Here is a 22300-nt window from a genome sequence, read left to right on the forward strand (position 1 = left end):
TCTGCAAAACAAGACGTGCTCAAATGTTGACAAAAGTCGCTGGACTTTCGTCTATAAAATGTAAGGAAATAATAAAAAACATATTAAAATTGCTTGTTTAATCTGACCATCAGTCGAAAACCAGAAAGCTATTGTGTGATAAGGTGTGATCAGCAAATATCTGGTGTTTTTGCTTGAAAAATCATAGTTGAAGATTGATCTCCGACAATCGGATGAATCGTTCCAGCTTTGCATTAAATAAATTTTTGGCTCTCTGGTGAACAAACTATGTAATGATGACAAGAAGTGCATCTCCATCCACCTGTTTTTATAATACGCTTTTCAATTTCTACGTGAAATAAAACGGTGGACAAATATGAAATAAGTATATTGTATCCATGATGTTTTCTAAATAGATTCACATCACTGGAGGTTTGACTGATCGGAGTCTTTTTAATTACGTCATCTCGAATTGTGTTCCTCCTTGATGCACCCAACGCCTCACATTGACAGACCAGAAGTGGATGGAAACGTAATTAATTAATTAATCTGCATATTATTTTGTGTGCTCAACCAACAATATCTAGTCTCAACAGTAAAGGTATTACACACACAGCACTTTTACTGAAAGCCTGTCCGTCCTCGCAGGTGTCCTCACACTCCGTCTCTCTTCCCCATCTCCTCTCCGTGTTTCCGTAATAAAGTCAGTGTATCTCCGTGGCACGTGTCCAATCCCGACTCCCCAAAGACGACGAGGCCTGATAGCGGGGAAACAGGAGAGAGCCGTCTGCATAACAAGGACTTATTATGATGATGAAATGTCCTACAAGGCCCCAAACACCCTCTTAAAGAAATCTCTCCCTCTGATAAGAGGAGTCTAACCCCACGGAGAGAGAGAGTGGTGGCGGGGGATGGGGGGTCCTAACCTGATTGGATCGGCGGCTTCGGAGGGGCCGCGCGTAACGAAATCAAACGGCCGTCAAGCCCCTGTCATGCATAATTAATTGGGCCTTCTACGACCAACTACACAAAAATCCATGCTCATTTGATTAGGGGCTTTTGGAGGACTCTCTGAAGTGCATCGCTGTCTGAGCCGCTTCCCTGCTCACCTCTCTATCAGTGAGGAACATCGTGTCAGGGCCCGCTGCAGGTCTAACTTTTCACATCCCGAGCGGGGGCGAAATTCAAACTCTCATTGAGGTGCTTTTTAAACCTCAAGGGCACAAAGCGTCTATACTTCAGAGTCGAGGGCAACATGTGTGGCCCGTGTTTTGCTGAATGTCACGACAACATAGAGATACAGATGACACCCGACAGTTCTCAGCAGGTGAGGACAATGACACTCCCCCCTGCACCCTTTTCCTAGCCCTTAGCTGCCCTTTGAGCAAGGCACTGTTGTTTCATTTCTAAGGACACTGGAGTACATGGCTATGCACCGTGGGCACAGTGGTGCTTTTAGCTAAATCCTAAAATTAGCATGCTAACGAGCTCACAATGACAATGCTAACGTGCTAATTCAAAAATTATGATTTAAGCAGGCATCGTTCACCACGTTCACCCACCTTAAGGCCTTTTACAAAGCAGGACCTGAGGAATACTTGTATTTGTGATTTTGGGCTATATAAAATAAACTGAATTAAATTGAATAAACAACTTAAGAATTCATAAAATATCCGCTGTCATTTTTCACATTCATGGAGAAAAAAATTACACCGCTTTTTGTCACATAATATTCGTGTTTTTGTGTGAAAGTATTCATGACCAAAAACACCTGTTTTTCAAGGAATATATTGATGTGCCAAGTGTTAAAGTGGATGTACTCATTTTCAGGTTCAGATGGTGGCTGGTATTTTCTAATGAGCCTGCGCTAAACATGCTAATAAGACATCACAATTAGTATTGATTGATGGGAATATCATTAGCTTGGCAGTTATTTGGTCAAAAAGCAAAGTGTTTGACAAGTTCAATTGTTGATCTGATGATGGAACAAGAGGAAAAGTCCGTAAAATGCATCCTCTGTGGACCATGAATGTGTAAATACATCTCATAACCGTTCTTATAACACTTCTGTATGAGACTGCTCATCCTGAAATTTCTTATATTTAAATTTGTTTTTTCTGTGATCTCATTTTTGTCCATTTTGCTTTTTCTTACTATTAAAATTTGTGTTTCACCATTTGCTCTTAATTTTATTTATGTGTTGCTTCATGCCATTATGTAACTGTTTGTGAATTACATAAATGTTTTGATTGCATGCCATGTACCATTTACAATATGAAAATTATGAGAGTTAAGAAAATATTTCACATAATTTGGTGTTTATATAAAAGCAGTAGTTTATGATCTTCAAAGCAATGCAAACGATTTATGAAAGTCCAGTACAAAGAAGTTCAATCAGCCAATCAACTACTGTGACATCTGTGTGCGAATATCTCCACCTGCAGGACATCAGAGGAACTACAGATAAAACAACAGGAAGGGAAACGGAAGACGAGTCGAACCGCAAGAAGATTTTTATTCAAAAAAACAAAAAGAGCATATATTTAGGAATTAAAGATGCTTATACTTACATGTGTAAATGTTCAAATACACAAAGTGGGAAAACAATGTGCTTCAGTAGCTGCAATGTCTTTATGCACATCGTGTGCACACATGAAAATGTCATTTTTTTTTTTTCAAGATAAGGGACACAACAGTTTCCTGTTCTTCTCGTTTTGTTTTTTTGGGTCACATCCCTTTTAAAAGTTTCAAAAGCATGACCGCATCACGATTTTAAAATGGAAGACAGCTCCCTCCAGGTTCTCTCACCACCGTCTCAATGAATTAACGATCAATGAAAGTAAAAAAAAAAAAAAGATAAGAAAAATACTATCATTGCTGAAGCACTTAATCCATTAACACAACGTGAGATTAACTTTCTTTATGTTCCTTTATTCTCAACCTCCTGCAGAACTCACAATGCATCTGCGCTTACACTTCAGGAGGAGCCCGTTTTGGATGTACAAGGTTTGTAGCGTCCAGCTGGGGTTGAACCGGGCGGTCCGGGGGCTTAAAAAGGGATTTGAACGTATCGGGTGACTGAAGATGTTTGGGGGTATTTAGGGCAGTAAATGTGGGAATTGTGATACTTCTGTCGAGCGGTACCTGCTGGCAGGAGGAAGAGGGGTGTTCGAGAGGTCGGGCAAGGGTGTCTGTCTAGTTGGCCAGTTGGCGCCGTCCCTCAGGGACAAGTGAGGTGAAGAAGGTGCTGATGAAGGACCACGCGGTGGTAAGGAAGCTGGGCTCAGGGACGACGGCGGCGGCAGCAGCAGCAGCGGGCTGGTCCTGGTCCTCAGGGGCTCCAGCTCCTTCCTCACCCCTGTCGTTGTCGCCGTCCTCCAACCCCTCATCCATCAGGCGCTCCTGGGACACAGATGGGATGACACAGAAAATATTGGTGATGCGATGCTACATGAATGCAATCCGATTATTACATCCATCAATAACCTTTTATGTTTTGGTTTGGTTTAGCAGTTAAGCTCAATTTGAAATTTCATTTGGTGGAAACTTGGGCCAAAGAAAAAAAAAAAAAAGTGTAACTGGATGCAGAGCTGCAAAAATCCAGTTACACACACAGATACAGAGACAGAGACATAGAGAGAGAGAGAGAGAGAGAGAGAGAGACAGAGAGAGAGAGAGAGAGAGAGAGAGAGACAGAGAGAGAGAGAGAGAGAGAGAGACAGAGAGAGAGAGAGAGAGAGAGAGACAGAGAGAGAGAGAGAGAGAGAGAGAGAGAGAGAGAGAGAGAGAGAGACACAGAGATCGAACACGGGATGTTGCGGCCATGTGGGACGTGCTGTAACCACCATCTTTTAAGTCGAGAGTAACATGTTGGACCGAAGGGTCGGAGCTGTTGCTTGGTTCTTGCAGAGTTTAAGGAGCTCACCATTTCCTGTATGTCCTGGTGTCTCTCCGGCTCCTCCTGTGGAGGCCTGACCTGTTCTCCTTCTCGGAGGTTCTGCTGCTCCGGCCGGAAGGGAAACCAACCAACCTGATGCCTGGGGGAGAAAAAACGAACACTCTTTTATACTTACTTATGTGAGAAAATGTAAAAGTACAGGTGTGCAAATATATAAAAGTGGCTCACAGGTAGACGAGCAGCATGGCGCCGATCACCATGACAAAGCGGCTAAAGGAGGAGTAGAAGTACACGATGCTGAGCAGGACACCGGCGCGGGACACCGTGTACAACCAGTCCAGCCAATCACGGTTCAGCTCGTCGTCGTTCAGCACCGCCCCGCCCTGCGCGTTCATCTGGATGTTGGGGTTGGCCGGCTGGTTCTCGGGCAGAGGGTTGGGGGCCGGGTTGGGCCCCAGCGGGGGCTGCACAGCCTCGTTGGGCTGGGCGGGCTGAAGGGGCGAGGGGGAGGGGGAGGAAGGTGGGGGGGTGCTGGGAGGCTGAGAGGCCGCTACCGCTGCTTGACTGATGAGGAGAAGGAAACATTCAGATGTTTAGAAGGCAAAACAATCAACTCGACTTCAGGTCATTGGTTTGGTTTTCATTTTTTAACTGTTGAACTTGAGAGGAAGAAATATATAAAGGACATCAGCAGAGAACAATTAATCCCTATTGCGTTAGTATGCAAAAAATGCATAGTTAATATAAATATAATGCATAGAGGTACAAACAACTTTACCTGCATGACCTTAATCTGAACTCAAATTCTGTCTTTACAAGTTGCTGTAATTACTCATATCTATGCATTCTAACATCTTCTAACATTCTTTAAATCCTCACCATTATCATCATCTTTAAGAATCGTGATAGAAAAAGATTACAACAGACACACTATCAGACTCACTATTGCATGTAGTAGTGGCGCGCGTACATCTGCTGCCACCACAGCATCTGCATGGGCATGTACATGGGGTGGGGCGGCATGTTGGCAGGCAGGTCGCCTTGCAGAGGGACCTGGGCTCCATCTGGCCTGTGGAGGAACATCAAGTTTGTTATTACATGGATTTACACTTTGCACAAACACACAGTCTAATGACATCCTGTCTACCTTTTTAGTTTTTCACTCTTCATTATCCACTTTGGAAATATACATTTCACAATCTTCTCGTCCTGCAGTTTTGCTTTCAGTGTCGTAAAAATACAACACAAAATCAAAATCACCAATGACGACAGTGTTGAATCATCAACTCTTTTTCAGTCTGAACAAAAACAGATTGTAATAAGCTTCATGAAAAGGTTTGATTTATTGCAGGGCTGTTGCATTTGATTGCATTAGGCTACGCAGTTACAATGATGTTTATATTTGTAAAGGAACCATGCTGTTAAAGGGTTTGCACCGGGTGGCATGTGTGTGACAAATAAGATGTCTGTACATGTATATGCACAATATGCTGTTTGACAACACAACAGTTTGTTTACTGTATACATTATTACTCTATTGTTTTTTAGGGGGTGCCCTATTTAAAGAAAAACACTGAAATGTGAATGAGATGTACATCAGTTATTTTGTGAAAGACTTGCTTACCACTGAGGGACACCAGCGGGGCTCTGAGGGTTGTACTGGGGGACGGCGCCGCGATACCTCAGCCCGTCATAACTTCCTGGGACTGAAGAGGAGGAAGAAGAGGCTGGCTCACTAGCATGGGAGGCCGTGTCTGAACTCTGAGGGACGAGATATGAACACCAATCAGAAGCTGAGATGAGCACATTGCTGCATAAAAAGAAAATACAAAATCAATACAAAGAAAAGAGAGTATGTTTTATAAAAAGGTGCTTTTGGGACTGAACCTGAAACCAGTTTTAAAAGCACCGTGACTACGTTGCTAACAGGTTGTTTCAGCTCACTAATGATGGACCAATCTGACTTACTCTCCTTAAACCTCAACTGAAGGCATCCGCCAATAGAGAGTACTGATCCAATACCATGTGCCCTCTTTTCCCCAAAGTGTTAAATCAGTGAACCCCAGTCTGTGGAGCTCGTTGGGATTATTTTCCTTGTAAAGTAACGGAGTCAGGAATAGTTGAATCACCAGCCCGCCAAACTGAAGGAATGTTACAGCAGGTATTTTACAATGTTGTTGACAAAGAAACTGAGTTGAATGTGGATCTGCCACATCATGGCCAAAACCTGATCCACTTAGAGTTTTAGTTTTTTTGCAATTGCTAAAAGATATTTTTAGTAACTAGGGACCGAAACTCTACACATAAAAAACTAAAACACAAAATATCTTACATCTCAACAACACTATTTGTTTATCCCTAATGCTGAGATTGTGTCAGACACAAATACTTCTTCCAACTCTCTCTAAAAATGTATTTCATTGTCCTATTGAAAGTGTTCAAGCTCTGATTTCTAAGTGATTTTATTGGTTACAGGTGTTCTCACAGGTGCATTCTGGGTGTAGTGTTTAGCCAACGGCACACACAGGCTTTTTAGTTTTGAATGATGTGTCTGGTGTAGAGAACCGTGTGTAGGTATTTCCAAAAACTATGTTTTTTTTTTTTTTTATTTCAAACTGTGTGTAATGCAGATGATCTGCTTCAAATCAACAGAAAGGCGTCATGAGTTAGTGGTTTCGATAATTGTGCCACAAGTAACAGTTTTCGTGTCTTCACAGTCTTTACAACGGCTGTTTGTGTTGAATAAACAATTCAACAGTCAAAATCGGCTTCAAGTTTAATCAATGGTCTATAAAGCAGGGTATGCTTTAGGACGGGGCTACTTTGTGATTGACAGGTCGCTACGATGACGTTGTCTGGTCTGGAGGTTGTCCGTGTTTCTGTCTTACATCTTTAACTCTTTCACTGTGTGTTTTGACTTCATTAAAGTTAATTGTAACATTTCTGGTCGATAAAAAGGCTGTATTCAGCGTTCCCTTGTACTTAACTCCACCCTCTCGTGTCACATCTGGTTGCAAAACAAAACAAGAGGGCGACGGCCAAAATGCCAAGCTTGAGGCCTCTAAAAAGGCCGTCCACAAACGAGTTGTTGACGCCACCGTGACTACATGAACTTCTTGTCCAGAGTCTCTGATCTGAACACAACTCAACAGCAGTTTGAATCTAGAATGTAGCTGCTAACACTAAACCTAAAGCTCTAAATCAAACAAGTGGAAGTCAACTTGGTTCAACGTGACATGCAAAGCTGTCTCTCTCACACACACACACACACACACACACACACACACACACACACACACACACACACACACACACACACACACTTTGAGCCTTACGGCAGAGTTGGTGTGTGTCTGTCTACTCACGCTGGCATCAGCAGCAGAAGAGCTGGCCATGGCAGGGCTCCGAGGCATGGGCGAGGCTGGGGGGCTGTGAGAGGCACACACTAGATGCATCATGTGGTATTCATCCTGCTGCGGGTCCACGAGTCAAGGATGTGGGAGGAAGAGAGGAGGAGGAGGAAGAGGACGATGAGGCGGAGGTGAGGGCAGCAACAGAGCAGCGACATAAAACAAGAAACAGAGAGAAGAAGGTTTAGTGAGGAAATGGCCAGAATTCAGACAACACTAAAACACATTAGATCAGCACCCCGTTTTGGTTCTCCCACAGATATGTAAACAAACTCTGTGTGGTAATTTTTTTTGCCAAAGATGTGCTGGTCCAAGCTTCTCAAACGAGTAGGTTTGATGCTTTACTCTGTCAAACATGATGTTAAACGTTCTATTTGGAGGGTTTTGGACTGTAGGGATGACAAATGAATACATTTGAAGACTATTGCTACAAGACTGTAACATCGAGATCCATCATGTTAAAAGGACTGATATTGTTGTAGTGGATGCACTGGGTGTTGTACAAACATGTCTTCAGTGGGAAGAAATGTTTGATCTTAGGTGGGGGAGATGTTATGACTCAGTGCGCCATAAGAGAACAATGAACCTTACTGCTGTTCACCTCCCTGTCTTAGGGGGTGCTGTTCTATTGTTTGCCGTGCTTTGCTCTTTTTTTCATTGCAGGTGATTGGGCGGAGCCATTTAAGAGGGAACCTGTGAAGGCCTGCTCTCTCTCTCCTGCTTCTCCAGCTTCCAACCTGGCCTTGCTGCATGTCATGGATTCTTGGGTGGTGGGGTTATTAAGGGTGCCGGTAGTAGTAGGGGTGAGAAGCCCTTCTTGTTCAACCCTGTTTTCTGGTAGGGAGATAGGTAAGACACCTGTACTTTCTTTTGTTTCTTTGTGTGGACTAGGGAAGTTAGGTTATGTTCAAAGATTGTTTTGGTTGTTGTTTTGGGCAAGGCTCACCCTGAAGATAATTTATGCTACCAAGTTCACAATAAATACCAATTGTGGACTGTGACACTGCAGCATTGGTCCTTATTTGGGAGGCGGGGAGAAGGGGAGACTCATTATGTTGCGCTCAGGGTTCCCCTAGGCCGGGCGTAACAAATGGATCAACTTTAACTGTGGGAATTTATAAATAGACATTTTTCACTATTTTATGATATCTTATAAACTAAACGATTAATTGAGGAAAAGAATCTGCAGATAAAATAACCTTTTTGTTTGTTCAAAGTGAATATACACACACACACACACTAAAAAAAGGCTCATTGGGTGGGTTACCAAACTAAATATTATCCATGCAGACTATTGACCTTGCATTCACCTCATGCACAAACACAGCCTTACCTTTCTGAGCACATCTTTGAGCTGTAGGTGGTCTTGGAGGAGCTTCCCTGAGTACACCAGCCGCTGGTCTTTGGACAGCTACAACACAAACGACATTGTATGGTGAGACAGAGAATTGACTGGTGTAAATGTGTTTTTCTGTTACTTCTTAAAACGGCAACAGGAAAGTGTGTTTAGGCGACTGTCTGTGTGAGTGACTCATCCACACAATTTTTGTATACTTAAGTTTACAGTGTCAACAGATAAGGGCGTCTTCGCCTCGAGGGTAAAGAGCCCGAGTGCAAACCTCAAACGTCGAGAATTTCAAGTGTTCCCAAGGTCAAGAAAGAGCCTCAGCTTTTAAGAAAACCTCAAAGGTATAATATGGAAATGTGAACTTCAACAATTCCATTAAAAAAAAAACGGGACAAACTCCATGTGATCCATGTGATGGAGATCATGTGATGCGATCACAGGCATCAGAACCGTGACAAAATGGACCCTGAGAGAAGTTTCTTAACTGCTGTTTCGAAGGTCAAGCACGAACTCTCTCAACAGAAATGTTGCCATTTTAAAATAAGTAAACATTTTGTCGTCGGCTCTGACACTCCGGTTTCTCGCTGCGGGGGGGAGACCTTGTTGTGTCGAGTTGGAACACGAGAGGGCGAGTGATTAGGCACCTATGGATTAGATTAGATTGCTGGGCTACAGATTAGATTTTGAAGCTTACTAAAAGTACACACAGTATTTTACGATCATATTCTCTGCGCTTCACGAGGCTCTGCACTTTCATTTTATTAAGTACACTTGCCCATGATGAAAAGAAAAAAAAACAACTCAAAAGGTCATCAACTCGTTCACATTGACAAAACAAATACATGGTTGTGTTCATGTGTGCTCCGCTTTCTCTTTTATCGTCTCTTTTGCAGCTCGATCCGATTAACTCTAGGAAAAAAAACTCAATTATTTTAACACATATTGCTTGTTGCTATGGCGACACAGCTATGCTTTGCTCTTCATATTTGTGGTCAGTTTCTTTTCACCCCATTCTGCTCATCAGACTTTGGGACTCAGTCGCAATTTGCTAAACGTTAACTGCTGCAATGCTCTCTTTTTTTGTTTGTTTGCGCTGCAAAGCGTTTAAAAGGCTTGACATTGTAGGTCTAGGTGCAGACATGAAAACGACTGCTCAGATAAATCCATGAAAATCCAACAGTCCATGTGTTAAATACAAATTGTTTTTCACCAAATGTGTGAAGAGGAGGCTTATTGTTCACAAACCAACACAATGCACCCGTTAACCTCGACACAGTAGCTACTCAGGAGCATCGCATTGAGTAATATGATCGTGTGGAATCCTCTCAGCAAACAATTGGAGGGAGTGGTTTGAAAAAATATCTTTTTTCTCCACACTGTAGAAAAAAATAATGTGTAACTGGCATGAATTCAGGCAGCGTTCAGTGCTCCATGAAGTATGAAAACAACAAATGTTTTACTAATGTTAGTACATTTTACTTAATCTATCAATTCAACTAAGAATAGAACTGATTCAAGCCAAAACCAGAACAATGAATTGATTAGTCATTCAGCAGAAAAAAATATTTCACGCCAACATCTTCAAAGAAATAGGACAAATATTTGTGAGAATTTTATTTTAATATCTTTGGGGACTTTAGGACAAAGAAAATACAATTAAAGCATTTTTTCTCTTGGGAATTGTGTCGCGTATGTTTTGTAGACCAACCGGTTAATCAATTACAGGAAAGTAAATGGCAAACTGATGATTAAAATAAGTGTTAGTTACAGCCCTATATTTGTCTTTTGGTACAGTTCAGTCAATGTGCATCTAGTTCTTTATACACATTAACATCATCATAACGTTTTCAGGAGTCACTTTAAACTCCTTTTTAAGTGTATCGAACTTCAAGTTAAGACGATGAGACGTCAAACACGAGAGACTTACCGGCTTGCTGGGGTACACGTTGGAGATGTGACTCTTCAGCCTCTCCACAGTCCAGTTGAGGAAGCAGCTGATGGTCTGGTCTTCATACCTCTGGTTGGGGGCCTTAATGACCACTATTACAGGACTATCAACTGCCCAGGAGTCCATGGCTCATATTACTAGCAGGGCGGGCTCTGAAGAACCTGAGCTTATTGTGTCACAACTCAGGACTCACCTGAGGAGAAAGCTGCCTCAAACCCTCTCCATTTTGGGGCTCAGTTAAAACACACCTAACACTGTCTCTGCTGTGGGTGGTGGTGTGGATGTGGTTCCCCTCTACAACATCTGCCTCATCTGTTGGTGCTTCTTCAGACTATATTAATGGGAATTCTTCTGTGGTGATAGTTCTTTGATTTCTGGTGAAAGAAAAATATAAGAAAAGTCTCTAAGAGTGGAAGGACGTTTTTCACACATATCTGGCTGTGTAGCTTTAACTATATATGTTTTACTGCAATCAAGTTTTCTTCATACACGTAAAATGTTTGTATGTCTCGTCTCAGGTTTTATAACGTGGTCTTAGAGATATCTTATTTCAGCTGTATTTGTGAAAGCTAAAATTATTTTTAAAAGCATTTGCTCAGTTGCCACTTTAGAAGCTGTAGCTGCGTTATAATGAAACGTGTATTATATTATGTCGATTCCATTTATATGAATAAGACTAAATATTAGAGATACTTCTCAGTATAACATTTGTGCTGCCACCTCTCAGCCGTTTAGTTGACTAATTGGATGTTTTTGTTTTAGTCAACGAAGATCTCATTAATCCATTAGTCCTTTTTTCATGCTTTACTTTCAAGACACGTATGGGTACATCTCTAGTACACGCAAGATTGAATGTGTTAAAGTGTTAACTTTGTTGTAACACAAAAGGCTGGTGCTCATCTTTACTATTTTACATAACGCCTGTTTACTTTTGGCCTGCAGCTATTTTAACTAATTTCGTAGCGTGTTTATTCATAAACTATGTATTACGGTGATTACAGAACAAGTGGCGTTCAGTACAAGGACACATGAACGAAAAATACATTAACAAGTAAGATAAAGACAAAAGAGAAGGGTAATGGGTAAAAATAGAATACAAAACTATACATTACTTTTTTTTATAGTTTGCTTATTGATTGATTGATGTAATTTGAAATAAAGTATTGAACTATCTTCACAAATAGACACACGTGCGCGCGCAGGTCGAGGGTTCGCTGCCTTGCTCAAGAGGCGACCTGCCACCTCTCAAAGCACCGGTTTACACGGCGTACTTTCTTTTTTGGAGCTACTGCCACCCCCTTTAAAACAACGTACTTCTGCATTAGAAGCAAAATCAAACTCATTCATGCATGAAAACAGAAGCTAACCGCTGCTGATGTCACGAGTTTCACTTCAGACTTTGTGACACCTGCTACGTTGCGTCATCTTTACAGTAACGTTAAACTGTCAAACAATAAGCTTACTAACCGTCGGCTAGTCGAGCTAACCCTGGGGTACATATACCGCTAAATGCGCAGTTGAGCGAACCAAACAGACGTGAAAGTATCTTCACGTGAATCCTAACGGCTCAAATATGTTGAAAACAAGGAAACAAAAACGGCTAACGTTAGCTTGGCCGTTGCTCGCGAGGAAGAAGAAAATTAGAGTTTTACTACCGTTGCCACGGTGACAACGCGGTTAACGGCCCGATAACGTAACCAGCTGCCGCGATGTTATCTCTGTCAAAAAAGCTTTTTATTAAATGTTATATTTTTGCCCCCCGTACCTGTTTACTCTGGAGGCGCCTTCGTCGCTTCGTCCCTTCTCGGCTCGCCTGCCTTGTTGTTGTAATGTCGGGTGTGTGTGTGTGTGTGAGAGAGACCGGATGCCACGTCATCTTTCCTCCTCACAACAGCTGATCCGGGCCAACACATCCGGTGTGAAACCGGAAACACCAGTCAAGGAAGTATTTAGATCCCTCCTCTGTTTGGTTTTTAAATTACTTCGAAAATTATTTTCTTCCTCACTTAAAATATCTTCTTTTTCTTTTGACTCATGCCCCTTATTATTCCTTTTTAGTTTTATTTTTATTTTATAAATTGCTGTTATAACCATGATGGTATCTTATCTTCAAGCACCTTTTCCTCATAAGTTAATATTGTGCAGAGCAGGATAACACATTAAATAACATGATACACTATAATTACTTTGAGAGCATTCATTGGGAATTCATTTGGATTTAATATATACAGTATTTTGTCAACAATAAAGAGTGAATTGTATTTTTAGAATTCTACTTTTGATCTACCGATACACAGAAGCCACTTTATAAATATATGTATAGAAATGATCACTCTGAATACTGTGTATTCTGCAATATTGGCACAGAAACAATTCTACATTTATTCTATGAATGCATTTATAATATATATACATTTATTGATGTAGAATATATATTTGATGTTATGTGAGACAAAGAAAAGAGATGTTATTCTTATTATGTTGTATCCACAAATGCAAACTGTCTGAAAGGAAACCCAAAATGTGCCAGCTGAAGCATGAAATGAAACTGTGCAGTGAAACACTAAAAGTACTGACACTTCAGATAACCGTCAGGACTATTGTCATCTATTAAAAAACACTCTTTTTAAGGTAAATATGGATAATACTGGTTACTAATTTGTACTCCTCATCGTCTTTGGAACTGTTTAATACAGAATACAGAAATGGAAAAATAATCAATACTGTATAGACCTTTTCAAACCACCCTTTTAAAAAGGGGGTCTCTATCTGGACCCCCTTTTAAAAAAAACATTTCTATGTTTGACATTTCCGTACAAATGTTTGTGTGTTCGTGGCATTTTTACACAGGTGGGTTAAGTAATAATCAAACAAATGATTTATTATAAGGCAAAATGTATAAAGACACCATCTAGTTATGATTATTAGGCTATTAATATTCAATATATATGTAATAGTCTCTCTTTATACATATATTACTATAAAATTATCTCACCAATGAAACTTCTTTACAAAAAACAATCGTTTGGTAAATCTTTTCTTTTAATTTTATTCACGATTTATGTATGTTTTAGTCTACTGCTATATCCTTATCATTTTAAGTTTGCATGAAGAAACATCAACCAAAATGTGTGGATGTTACGAGGCCAATACAGAAAAGATGTATTTTTTTCCCTATTCAAAGAGCTGCAGTATATGAAAGAAAAGCCAGAGCGTTTTTTTAAAATATTTTTTCCAGAAACAGTTTGCATGCTTCTCTGTATACAGGTGTTTGTGGTAGATACAATTTTTACATATACAGATTTTCAGTTTCACCTCTCAGCCACATGCTCAGTCCTCCGGTTGTCTGAAGGGAAAGGTTTCTTTGTTCACAGTTTCAGTTTGCGGAGGACCTCCTTGGTCAACCGCTCACTGTACCGGTTGATCTTCCAGTGTCCCGGCATCCATCCCAGCAGGAAGCGATGAAAATCTGTCCACGCATATGCAAACATCTCCCTCCACTCTTTCTCCAGGGCAACGACGTCCACGTCTTTCTTCACCGATTGCTTTAACTCTGTGAAATAGTAGTCCAGCAGGGCCGGTACCCCCTTCTCACACTCCCTCTCCTCCATGCAGCTTCTTAAAAAATACACAACGTCTTTCATCCCGCAGCCCCCTCCGACATACTGGAAGTTCACGGCGGCCACGTCCCCTCCGCTTCGCGAGAAACAGAAGTTGGCTAACTTGGCGTCCCCGTGGACGACGGTCTTAAAGAGACAGTTGTTGAGCGTCCTGTCAATGTCACTGGCCGCGGCCTTGAGCTCGGCGTCGTCCATGGCCTCCAGCTCGTCTGGACGGGTCTCCAAGTGCCAGTAGGTGCCGACAGACCACAGACCCTCTGGTGTCGCACCCAGGAAGAGGGCGTGGAAGTGGGCCAGCCAGCTGAGACAAGCCTTTATTTCTCCGTCCTTCACGCTGGTTCTACAAAAACAAACAACAACAAACTATTATTTGTCCGGCATGAAATGTCTTTCTCTTCTTCGCACCTTGAAGGACATTTTAAAATGTTTTCAGTTTGTAGGATGTTCTTAAAAAGGGAAAGGTCAAAAACAAAATGCTGCACTTTCCACTTATTATTATTTCTTATTTTGGTTCTGAACACTTGTTACTTTCAGATATATTTTGAGGGTACTTGCATCTAAATCTTTCCCTATATATTTTATACCATCATGCAATTTAATCCTACAAATTAAATTGTTCTCCTATGTTTGTTTAAATAATTAACTTATTACTTGTACTCCTATTCAAATGTTTTTTATAACGTCATTTCATTCTGCTGTGGGATTTTCCTTGTGAATAGTACGAATGGCAGTGAATTTAATCTTAAATCTTATGAACAAAGAAATGCAAAGAAATGCTTGCTCTAGGCCTTTCATTAGTATTGTTCTGGGGAAATTTGGGAGTTTTTATTCCTACCTGAGGGATTTTTATTTTTATTTTGGCACGAACATTAGACTCAAGAATGAACTGAATCGATTTTGATGGTCAAAGGTCTCACTGGAGGTCACAGGATCTCACATTGTGTTTTGGCCATGATTCAATAATTAATCTGCTAATTATGACAATGACAATTCTAGTTTTTAACAACCTGAAGAAAGTTGAGCATTTAGTGATTACATGCCACATAACTTTGAGTCCAATTGTCTTTACTGTTTTAAAGCAAAAATGTAAATATAATGAAGGGATTTTGTATTTCTCCACCAGAAGTATATCCTGGCATTATGAATACATGTTGGAACAGTATTTAAACTATTATGTAGGAGAATAAAATGTACATAAATGTAGAAGCTGTCCACTCATTTGATGCACTCCGCTCAGCAGGGCTCCAGACTGTCCAGTGTTTCGTACACAATCCGTGCTCGAATACCTTCTCTGATCGTAACCTGCCACGTCCAGATCCTCCAGCACGATCAGCATCTCGTCTCCTTGGGAACAAGCAGCCAGGCAGACAGGGGTCCGACAGCTCCGATCGGTGGAGTAGCTCTGGTACCAGTGCGTCTCCACCTGGTAGGATCTCATTTTACGTGTGTGGGAGCGATCTGTGTTACAGCCGCCTGGATGCTTGGCCTCTTCCGGGAACTTGATGTGCTTGACGACCACAGACGGCCGGTCGCAGCCCTCCAGGTGCAGCCGCATGATCTCCCCGTAACCGCTCCACAGCGTCTGGATCTTCGCGCCGACACGCAGGGACGAGGCGCCGCACACCTGCAGGATGAGATCCCGGTGCTCCGGTTTCATTTCCAGTCGGAGCTAAACGAGGAGGAGAAGGAGGAGGAGTAGTGTGTGTTATGTGCATCAAGTATAAATTCAAGATACTTGTTGTTTACTTTTATGCAGCTTTAAACTTATATTTCCCTACATCTCAGAGCTAAGTGCTGTACACTATTAATCCCCTACCTGTATTTCTAGATGTGTTGATTTTTACTAGATTAGTTTTTTTCATAAACTGAAGGATGAGGTGTTCCTTTATGTGATGAGAAAACTACTTCATAACCTAAATAAACTCTTTAGCCTCTTTGATCAGCTATAACATTTATCAATCTTCTGAAAAATTGCCTTTTTCTCACAGGACAACGACGCTACAATCATATGATGATATTATAGAATGTGATGCATTGCTGCATATTAAACTATACCCAAAGGTATATAAACAACTTACAACATCTACAACAGTAAAATGCAACATTAATGCAGCAGTCATTTTAATCCAGAGACATCATGTATAAGAGTAAACACTGAAAACTACTAAAACTACAGCAAAATCAATACGTTTAATTTGAAGTACATTTTGCTGATGATACTTGCATACTTTTACCTAAGTGTTGAAACCAGGGCTTTTACTCGTAGTTAGATATCCTCACAGTGTGGTATTAGTATTTCGCATAAGTAAACGGTCTGGGAGCAGCACACATCTGACATAGAGATCTTCTCGTTATTGTTGCATGTTATAATAGTGTATCACTTACCTAACTCACAAATGATCAGGTTTTGGCATCCAGAGAGCAGAAACAGGCTTAATTTAGGTTTCCTAACTCACACATTCAGTAGATAGTACTGTGCTATATATATATATATATATATATATATATATATATATATATATATATATATATATATATATATATATAGTAACTATGTAACAATAACTGTGTCTCAAAAATGGCAAAACTCTGCACAAACCAAACGCTTTTTTTTACTCCGTGCTTTACGTCAGATAACCGGAAGTAGTCCCCACAGCCTTCTGTGTGACGCTTAAAGCTGCAGACGTGGAGTAAAGCGCGCTCGATGAACACTGCTACCACCTGCTGGTCCGGAGGGCATCAACAGCAGCATGTGGTCCATCTGATTATAGAAAATGGAGAGCTACAGGGCTTGGCCATATGGTTGGATACTTTTCTTTTTTAATTTAAGTTCGCCTGCAGCTGCCCTTAGAAAGTGCGTACTGTTTCATGCAGTATGTATTCAATTGGGACATGCTACTTCCTCGTAACATGGCAACATGGTAACATGACCCTCTTGCCAATATGCATCTGCCTCGCCCAAGGATTGTGGGTCAGAATAGCCAGAAAAAACATGCTGGCCCAAACCCAATGTCCCCCCTGAGGCCTCAAGCCCTGAACCCTAACTTTACTCCCTGATTTGAATGTCTTCCAGGCTCTTTCCTCACGAGATGAGAGGTCCTTTCAAATAATCTATTTACGTGTTTTTGTCAAAAAAGTTTCAATGATAAAATTAAATATTTGATAAATAAATATTGTCAGATTCTGTGTGTTTTTGTGTTCCATCTTTAATCCTTAATGTTTCTGTTTATATATAATTTGCAAGGCTGAACACCCATGTGCAGTCTTGTTTGTTAACCTTATTTTTGTACGTCCTGGTTACATGCTGTTTAACGTCACATTGCAATGTATTGTGGGTATTTCCCTTGGGTAAAGTCTGCATAATGCTGACTTCGGAAAGGGTTCATAAAGGGCTCAAAATGTTTGCCAGAGACTCAAACACTCGGCGATTTGCCGGAACTAAACCCTCACATACTTTGGGGGAGCCTCAAAGTCTGTGAGTCTGAGTGTGAAGATTGAGATTGGGCCAAAGATACTTTGTGTAGCGTCTGTCTGAATACAAAATCGCAGTCAAATTCTAAGAAGGTCCTATTTTAGGTATGACTGACTTTCCCTGGCATCTGCGATGTCCATTGTGAGCAAATAACGTCCACAGATCCGCTTAGAAATCTTAGAAAAAGTTGTTCCCTTACAAGTCTAGAATCAAATATATGACAGCAAACAGGAGCTGCTGACATGTAAAGCTTGTCATTCGGCATGCTTTACATGGTGCTAATTTGCCTAAATGTAAATAAATATAGACTTTAAAAAGGGGTTCAAGTTGTTGCATCAGACATTAATCCTTTTCTTTATCTTATCTTATCTTGTGGTTTATTGATTTTACTTTACAAGATAACACCTGCTTTTAAGGAAATTATTATTTCTGTTTATTTTCTTCATCAGTGCATTACCCCAAAAACGTCCAGTTAATCCAACTAAAATAAAGACATTATTATTTCAGTCTACAATATTGAAAATAGTTTCAAACGACCCTTGTTTGCAGGGTTTCTATGCTTTCGCTTCTCCAGTCCTTATTTGTAGATTTCAATATTCCTCTTTGTCCCCTTATTAAAGTGATTCGAGTGAAGTTTGCATTTGTTTTGAATCAGCGTCTGCTCGTGTTTTACATGCTGAGGAAGACACATTTGCGTGGAGTGGATGCATAGTTCTTCACCCACTTCATAGGTGGATTAAATTTCATGCAACAATCCACGGAGTGATGAATGCTCAGAGGTAAGTCTGTGTACGTTCTCTGCCACCACATCATTTAATCTCAAAATGGTTTTCTTTTCTAGTCTGAAGTTACTTTCAAAATGTTAACGATACATTTTGGACATTTGTTGCTATTTTAGGACCTAAGAATAATTGATTATCTTTTAATGTGTTCATTATATATCAGTCAAAACATTGTAATGGTAAAATATATCCTGTCATAGTCTCAAGATTGGAAGGCCCAAATACTCCCAGTGAAAACACAAACTAGGTTCCCAGTCAATTATTTTGAAATATTGCTGCTTTCTCCTCAAGGCCGAATACAGAACGAGGGTGAATAGATAAGTCCGCACCTGCTGATAAATTTAATTCATAGTTAGAACAAGAACATAAGACTTGGTTGTGTGACTCATATGTTGGCTTTTTTCAAGTGTGTGGCTCATTTTCATTGGTGGTCTTAACTTCATCTGACGGACAGGGAAGGAATCTTTAAATATCAAAGAACTGACACAAGTCCGTGTGAGCCCTTTCCACTGTCACTCTGATACGTGTATGTGCAAACTGCTCTCCGCTTGCAAGCAATAAAGAATCACTCTTTACAACTCATGTTCCAGAAGACTTTTGTGTCTGTTCATTAGAAAGCTCAAATTACAATTCTCAACTCTTCTGCCTCTGCTCCAGTGACTCCAGAGAAAGTTTTTCCACCACAACATTTTCCCCAATAGTTTTGTATTGACATTTTCAAGATTAAGGAGCTTTAAGAAAAGTGTGTTTGTGTTGTAAGGGAAAGTTTTGGGGTCAAGTAATTTGTGATTAAAAACTGTCAGAAATAAGAATGTAATGTCAAAAAAGTAATTTGTTTCGGACAGAAATGTTGCAGATCTCTGGGGCATAACAAAGTAAATCATACAGATATCAACAGATATGAACGGAATCAAACACCTTCTACTTCTTTCAGGTCAGTGTTACTTACTTCTTTTATGTATTTGGGTCATTGTAGGTAAAAAATAAATAAAATGAATTACGCAGCTGCTGAATGTGTAATATTCAGAAAGAAAACCTCTGAATTTACGAGATTAGTTGAAAATGTATGAAAAGAAAAACTTGATATTCTCTGAGATTAAAGTGGCAAGATTATAAAGAAATGCATTTAAAGTAAATTAAAAAAAAGCGTATCTGTGAACTTGTGATTTTTTTTCTTGTAAATGTTCCACTTTAATCTCAGTGAATATCCAAATTCTTCTCAAGTGTTTATAGCTTCAACCTCTCAGTTTTTTCTCCGATGATATGACCGCTACTTTACCTACAATGTCCCTAATATGCCGGCAAACCTTTTTACTTTGTGTGCGTGCAAATTTACATCACATGGCGTTCATCTGACAGGCCGATGTGACTGAGGATATGTTCATGTCAAGATTCCTGCTGTATCACTCAACGACTGCAGGTCTGTGGGTTTCTACCACACAGTGTCCTCGTCCCCAGACATTTTACCTTCTTTCCTCCCCTTGGCTTTATATCTTTATTTTGATCTTTCAGGTTTTCACTGCAGCACTTATCAGTTGACCAGTTCATATGATTTCTCTGCCACAGGGCTGTGTTCTCTGTCCTCATGTGTGCCTCAGCATCGATATGCACACATTAAAAATCCCCTCACATGGTCTGAGGCGCAGAGCTACTGCAGAAAGAGATGTTTGGATCTGGCGACCATGTACGACATCAGCGAGATGGAGTCAGGTCTTGAAACTGTGCAGGGCCAATAAGACGACGCCGTGTGGATAGGACTTTGGAAAGGGAACACTCGCACGTCGCACTGGTCTCTGGCGGACAAACATTTCTACAAGGATGGAGAAAGAAATTATATGATTTTGGATTTTTGTTGTTGCAGTTCCCTGCAAAAACCTTCAACATGCAATTTGCTTTGATGGTGAGTCATTCACTCACACGCACACACACACACACGCACACACACACACACACGCACACACACGCACACACACACACACACACACACACACACACACACACACACACCACACAGGCACCATCAACTTGGAACATAACAGAGACATAGGCAGAGGAAATTAGATTAAAGATGAAGCAAATATTGCAAAAGTCAGAAAACATAAAAATAGAAGAAAAATACAATGTAAATATGAAAAAAATGAATGTAAAATATATTTACATACATTAAAATTAAAGGGCCTTGCATTTCTCTTTGTTCAGCTATAAAACTTATCAATCTTCTGAAAAATTGCCTTTTTCTCACATATTATAGACTGTGATGCATTGCTGCATATTAAACTATACCCAAAAGTATATAAATACGTTACAACATCTACAACAGTAAAATGCAACATTAATGCAGCAGTCATTTTAATCCAGAGACATCATGTATAAGAGTAAAACACTGAAAACTACTAAAACTACAGCAAAATCAATACTTTTAATTTGAATAAGAAGTGGTCGTAGTTTTGTGTAGAAACCTGCAAAACTGTCCAAGGAATGTGCAACGGTTCACAGTCCCAAGTATACAGTAATAAATATGCAATGTACAGAAACTTAGTCCCAAAGATGTGCGTTAATGTAATGTATATAGAAAGATGTTAATTAATTAACAGACATTATGGTCATGTGAAGTGTCTATGGGAGCGGATACGAGTCCATGTAAAGAGGGGGATGTCCTGGACGGACAGATTGACAGACTGATAGATACAACAATAACACTATGATTTATTTTTTTCAGGAGAAAAACAAGGCAGAGAGCAGTATGTTCTCAGTCCTCAACGTATGCGTTGGACTTCTGCTCGCGACTACTGCAGAACACACCACTCTGACCTGGCCAGTGTAAGGAATGACGCGGAGTTTCTGATAATCCAGGAATTTGCTGGCGACCTGCTTGTGTGGATTGGCCTTTACAGAGACGTCTGGGAGTGGTCAGACCAGATGTACTCTTCTTTGAGGTACTGGGAACCAAACCAGACCGTTTATACTGGTCATAAAAACACCTGTGCTACTATGTTGAAGAGTGGTCGATGGGGACAACGTCCATGTTCAGAAACACACCAGTTCCTCTGTAACTGTGAGCAAAGTTCTTCAGTTAAATTCCTCCTACTCAGTTTTTGTCACATTTCAACTCCTAATGTAACCAGATAAATTCAGAACTATATTCAAATTCAGGAAAGGGAATTGAAGATGAACAGCTCAGTTCACGTCCTGCTCTGTCTGGTCCGGTCATCATCAATGTATGAAATGTGTGTGTGTCTCATTGTATCAGGTCCCATTGTGACTTCCAATAAATTGAGGATCAGCTCACGGGACTCAGCGCTGGAACTAAACGAGCCTGAGGTGCAAGACAGCACCTTGAAGCGAGTGAGTCAAAGGGCCCATTTTTTGGTGGATGCTGTACTAATAAGTATGTTTTAAAATAAATAAATAGATAAACTTAGGTTTTGGCAACAAAATCACTTAGCTAGGTTTAGGAAAAGCATCATGGTTGGACTTAAAATAAGTATAAAAACATAGGTTTAGGCAACTAAGCCATTTAGGTTTAGGAAAAGCATCACGGTTGGATTTAAAATAAGTACATAAACTTAGATTTAGGCAACAAAACCACTTAGTTAGGTTTAACCCCAAAGGGTCATTTTACGTCGTTTAACAGACATTCAAAAGTCCCAGTTTGATTGACATGCATATACATATATATATATATATATATATATATATATATATATATATATATATATATATATATATATATATCTATATATATATATATAGATATATATATATATAGATATATATATCTATATATATATATATATAGATATATATATCTATATATATATATAGATATATATATCTATATAT

General features: G+C 40.2%; 2 protein-coding genes across 2 annotated transcripts; both read right to left on the bottom strand.

Annotated features, from left to right (window-relative positions):
- Window positions 1-2474: 2474 nt before the first annotated feature.
- On the bottom strand, window positions 2475-12410 carry herpud2 (HERPUD family member 2). Its single transcript, XM_079228184.1, has 9 exons — window positions 12349-12410; window positions 10563-10957; window positions 8621-8698; window positions 7243-7350; window positions 5502-5638; window positions 4821-4946; window positions 4106-4441; window positions 3905-4016; window positions 2475-3381 (listed from the first exon to the last, which is right to left on the bottom strand). Exons 2-9 carry the CDS (start codon window positions 10707-10709, stop codon window positions 3175-3177), a joined length of 1251 nt encoding a protein of 416 aa, XP_079084310.1. The 5' UTR covers window positions 10710-10957; window positions 12349-12410; the 3' UTR covers window positions 2475-3174.
- A 979-nt stretch (window positions 12411-13389) lies between these two features.
- On the bottom strand, window positions 13390-15860 carry pkdc (protein kinase-like domain containing; the record flags this gene model as incomplete). Its single annotated transcript, XM_079228000.1, has 2 exons — window positions 13390-14543; window positions 15490-15860. 2 exons carry the CDS (start codon window positions 15858-15860, stop codon window positions 13952-13954), a joined length of 963 nt encoding a protein of 320 aa, XP_079084126.1. The 3' UTR covers window positions 13390-13951.
- Between the last annotated feature and the right edge of the window lie 6440 nt (window positions 15861-22300).

Source organism: Taurulus bubalis (assembly GCF_910589615.1).
Source record: "Taurulus bubalis genome assembly, chromosome: 12".
NCBI classification, from domain to species: Eukaryota; Metazoa; Chordata; class Actinopteri; order Perciformes; family Cottidae; genus Taurulus; species Taurulus bubalis.